At 46.0% G+C, this 4959-nt stretch overlaps 1 protein-coding gene across 2 annotated transcripts; it reads left to right on the top strand.

Moving 5' to 3' along the window:
* Positions 1-389: 389 nt before the first annotated feature.
* LOC110536953 (desmin) lies at positions 390-2970 on the top strand. 2 transcript variants are annotated; one of them, XM_036936906.1, is made up of 4 exons: positions 390-1016; positions 1307-1984; positions 2240-2284; positions 2392-2970. In XM_036936906.1, exons 1-2 carry the CDS (start codon positions 527-529, stop codon positions 1981-1983), a joined length of 1167 nt encoding a protein of 388 aa, XP_036792801.1. In that variant the 5' UTR covers positions 390-526; the 3' UTR covers position 1984; positions 2240-2284; positions 2392-2970. The 2 variants fall into 2 exon arrangements, with proteins under 2 accessions (XP_036792801.1, XP_036792802.1); XM_036936907.1 differs by lacking the exon at positions 2240-2284.
* The last annotated feature ends 1989 nt before the right edge of the window (positions 2971-4959 follow it).

Here is a 4959-nt window from a genome sequence, read left to right as displayed (position 1 = left end):
CAGAAAGTCTTCCTGTAAAAACTGTTGCCGAAGAACATAAGTCACTTGGTCATCGTTTTCCAATGCGCTTAAAGCCCCTCCCTACCCTGCCTCACACCCTCCCGAGTCCCTAGCAGCGCCCTAAGTGAGAAGAGAGTGAAAAATAGCGGGCATACATGCTCATATCACTATTTCATATGGAGGCGTTAGGGCCGTGCAAACTCCACCCATCCCCACTACTAACAATGCAATGCTAGCTAGCAAATGAAGACTGTGGTGCTGCAGGTCTTTGATGAGAGTAATGATCCACATTTAAAACATTTCAAAACCCTGCAAGATTTTCAAGGGAGTCTGAGACATTCTTTGCGGCCCTATAAAAGCCACAGGTCGATCTGAGAGACTGTCAGCACAACAGCAAGGTGGGCCAGCCAGCAAAGGGAGAGAACACCAGAAGAGGCCTTCCTGTTTAGTGGAACTGGAACTATACTCAAGAACAAACAAATCATCTGATTCTAGAAGACACTTTGTAACACACTGAGAACCAAACATGAGAGGATCTTCCTATTCCCAGAAATCCCAGTCCCTGCAGGTGAGTGGGGCACGCAGCAGTATGCGAGTTCAGAGCCCCTCTCCCTCTCGGTGCCGTGGATCCTCGTACAACAACCGTGGACGCTCCGGATACCAGGACGGCCACGTGTCCTCGGCTGTGGAGTTGGGCACAGAGATACACCAGGTCCATGCCAACGAGAAGGAGGAGATGCAGGAGCTAAACGTGAGGTTTGCAGGCTACATCGAAAAAGTACAGGCCCTTGAACAGAGGAACGCCCTGCTGATGGCCGAGCTGGCTGCGCTACAGGGCCGCTTCAAGGGAGGCCCCACCGGCATCGGAGAAGAGTACAACCTCAAGTTCAAGGAGATGAGGGAGCTGATCGAAGCCTTGACCAATGAGAAGGGAGCTGCTGATATCGAGAGGGGATACATTGAGGAGGAGGTGGAGGTGTGGAGAATGAAACTGGAAGAGGAGCTAGCACTGAAAGGTAGGGTCTCACACTGTCTGGGAAGTGGGGAGATTGGCTGAAACGAATCATATAGATTCACGTCATTGTTATATAGACATAAACAGTTGTTGGAGAGGGTATGATGTACTTTTGTTTGCATGAAAAATGGAACCAGATATTTTCCTCCGATGTATAATCACATTTGATTAGTGTGTATACAGGCTTATCATACACCCCATCAAATACAATTGATGCCAATACTTTATAGAGTACTAACATCACTGCTGTTGTGTTTCCAACTCATCCACTCTCTATTTGTCCGTCTCCAGAGGAGGCAGAGATGATCCTGAGGGAATTCCGTCAAGACGTTGACAATGCCACTCTGCAGAAGGCTGAGCTCGAGAAGAGTGTCGAACAGCTGGTGGCCGAGATTGAGTTCCTCAAGAAGTTGCATGACGAGGAAGTTGCCGACCTCATGAAGCAGATCGAGGACTCCAAGGTGACCACGGAACTCGACGGTGACCGCCCCGACCTCGCCGCCTACCTCCGCAACATGCGCGCCGAGATTGAGACTGTGGCGGCCAAGAACGTCCAGGAAGCCGAGAAGTGGTACAAGGGCAAGTTTGAAACCCTCAAAGAAGTCGCAGGCAAGAAAGAAGAGCAGATGAAGTCCATGAAAGAAGAGATCACCACCTTCCACAACCAGGTGACAGACCTCCAGAACCAGATCGACGGGCTGAGGGCGAGAAACGCGGCCCTGGAGCAACAGCTAGAGGACATGGAGATGGCCCACATGGATAAGGTTGGAGGCCTGGAGGGTATCATTGCTCAGCTGGAGCACCAGCTCTGCGAGACCAAGATGGAGATGGGCAAGTACCTGGCCGACTACCAAGAGCTGCTGCACATCAAGCTGAAGCTGGATGCTGAAATCGCAGTCTACAGGAAGCTGCTGGAGGGAGAGGAGAGCAGGCTGGGGATCTCTGCAGGGAAACAACCAGAAGCTTAAGGTGTGTTGGTTAATGGTCATCATGGATGGGCAACAGCTCCCCTAGTAGGGCATGAGTCATGTCAGATTGGAAGGAAATGTTGGGGAAACATTAATACAAGTTTCTTTAGCGCTCATCAAAGTGTGAGGCTTACAGAAACGTGGTGATATCAGAAAATAATTACCAAGTCAAATGTACAAAATCCCTGATCATGCTGTTTGCAAGCAGAGCACCGTTAACCCTTAAAATAGAGCAACATTTATTCCCATTGTTTAGGTGTCTAAATATCATTCCAGACAGAGGAGCGCTTCAGATCAAAAGGTAGACTCCCAGATTAGATCATTCCTAAATTGTTCTGTTTACTTTCTGTCTATGCTCCCTGTGTTTTTGACCCTCTATACGTACCATGTTTATCTCCTCCCCTGTAGGAGCTGTCACAGAGGACCACCTCAATGTCCTGCAGTGTGGAGACTCACCAGCTGCCAGACGGTCTGCCTGAGCACCCCACGTTCTCCCCTACCACCAAGCTTGTCAACTCCCCCTACCTTCACTCCTCTGTTCCACCTACCCTCCCACCCTATCAGCCCCCCACCCTCCTTCTGCCCCCACCCACTGTCAACACCTAGCACATTCCATCACACCTTCCCAACCAGCCCACCCGTCAACCTCCCACCACCTCCTCCCAGTCCTGCCTGCCCCTGTCAACCCCCCACCACCTCCTCCCAACCAGCCCACCCCTGTCAACCCCACCCCCTCATCCCAGCCCTGCCCGCCCCTGTCAGCCCCCCACCACCACCTCCTCCCAACCAGCCCACCCCTGTCAGCCCTTGTCATGTCACGCTGTGCTACGGTTAACTCGTCAAAACAACACATCACTTTTATTTAAAATGTCATTTAAACCCCCTTTACCCCACCTATTTTCATGTTATGTAACATAACTGAAGACGTTCACATAAATGTATACCAAGTACTACTTAATAAACAAAGCTTGACTTGAGTGCATTACAGCTGCTGTGGTTTGTTTCTGGTAATAATTGCGCATCTCTAAACATTGTCAATCTAAAATGACTGGGTTTGTTAGAGAAGTAGAAGTTCTCATCCACCTTGTATTAGAATATCATCAATACAAATACAATGTTTATGACTTTGAACAGATGCATACTTTTTTTGCAAATGTGCATGGTAAGATAAGTCAACGCAAAGGCTATTGGGACAGAGGAAGAACATTTGAATTACATTTCAAGTACAGCAAATAGAGACTGCATACCCTGGCCCTTGGCCCATAGTGGTGAAAGGAGTTGACACTCAAAATGTAAGACATATTTTCACGATAGGATGTGTCAGTGTCAAGAGTCAATAACATCAAAGCCATAAGCAAAACCACTGGTTAGAACCAAGCGACTCGATTAATATCAAGTATTCAGACACATTGGATTTCTTCACATTTTATTGTGTTACAAAGTGGGATTAAAATGTATGTCTTTTTTTGTATTTTAGATAATCCACATAAAATACTCTAATGTCAAAGTGGAAGAAATTATAAAAAAATATGAATAGAAATTAAATAACTCAAAATGTAGTAGTTTGCATAAGTATTCAACTCCCTTTGGCATCGATTACAGATTTGTTTTCATGGGTAAGTCTATAAGAACTTCACACACCTGGATTGTGCAATATTTGCCCATTATTCTTAAAAGAAAATGTTAAGCTCTGTCAAGGTGTTGGGGATCATGGCTAGACAGCAATTTCCAAGTCTTGCCATAGATTTTCAAGCAAGTGAAAATTGTAATTTGACCCACTCAGGGACATTCACTCTTCTTGGTTAAGCAACTCCAGTGTAGATTTGTTATTGTGTTGTAGATTGTCCTGCTCCCAGTCTCTGCTGTAAAGCAGACTGTGCTCATCTCTATCCCGTTTCTATTTAGTCCGATGACAAGCATACCCATAACATGACGCAGCCACCAGCATGAGTGAAAATAAGGAGGCAGTTACTCAGTGATGTGTTGTGTTGGATTTGGCCCAAACATAAGGCTTTGAATTTAGGCCCAAAGTCTATTCCATTGCTGTTCTTTCTTTTTCACTATTACTTTAGTGCCTTGTTGAGCAGTTTCATTCCTGCTCAGTTCAGGACGAAGGCATCTTTGATGTGTCTGGGTGGTTTAATAAATCATCCACAGCATAATTATTAACTTGACCACGGTTAAAGAGATATTCAATGTCTGATTTATTATTGTTACCCATCTACCAATCACTGCACTTCTTTGAGGCTTTTGAAAAGCTCCCTGGTTTTTGTAGTTGATTCTGTGCTTGAAATGTAACACTTGACTGAGGGACCTTACAGATGTTGTATGTATGGGGGACAGAGGAAGGGTTAGTCATTCATTAATCATGCCAACCCCCATTATTTAACACAGACAGAGTCCATGTACCTTAAGTGATTTGTTAAGCCAATTTTTACTCCTGAACTAATTTAGGATTGCCTAAACAAAAAGGCAGAACACTTACACACGGAGTGTACAAAACATTAGGAACACCTGCTCTTTCCATGACAGACTGATCAAGTGAAAGCTATGATGTCAATTGTTAAATCCACTTCAATCAGTGGAGATGAAGGGGAGGAGGCAGGTTAAAGAAGGATTTTTAAGCCTTGAGACAACTGAGACATGGATTATGTATGTGTGCCATTCAGAGGGCGAATAGGCAAGACAAAAGATTTAAGTGCCTTTGAACGGGGTACGATAGTAGGGGCTAGGTGCACTGGTGTGAGAGTGTCAACAACTGCAACTCTGCTGGGTTTTTCACGCTCAACAGTTTCCCGTATGTATCAAGAATGGTCCACCAGCCAAAGGACATCCAGCCAACTTGACACAACTGTGGGAAGCACTGGCGTCAACATGGGCCAGTATCCCTATGGAAGGCTTTCGACACTTTGTAGAGTCCATGCCCCGACAAATTGAGGCAATTCTGAGGGGAAAAGGGGTGCAACTATTTTAGTT

This window comes from Oncorhynchus mykiss, chromosome 12 (genome assembly GCF_013265735.2).
Source record: "Oncorhynchus mykiss isolate Arlee chromosome 12, USDA_OmykA_1.1, whole genome shotgun sequence".
Lineage (NCBI taxonomy): Eukaryota > Metazoa > Chordata > Actinopteri > Salmoniformes > Salmonidae > Oncorhynchus > Oncorhynchus mykiss.
The sequence above is the reverse complement of the archived record's forward strand: the minus strand, read 5'-3'. Positions and strand labels throughout refer to the sequence as shown.

Excerpts from the sequence above, each read along its gene's own strand:
- LOC110536953 (XM_036936907.1), top strand. The coding sequence starts at position 527 with ATGAGAGGATCTTCCTATTCCCAGAAATCCCAGTCCCTGCAGGTGAGT. Across the intron at positions 1,017-1,306 it reads AGAGGAGCTAGCACTGAAAG|AGGAGGCAGAGATGATCCTG; the intron begins GTAGGGTCTCAC and ends GTCCGTCTCCAG.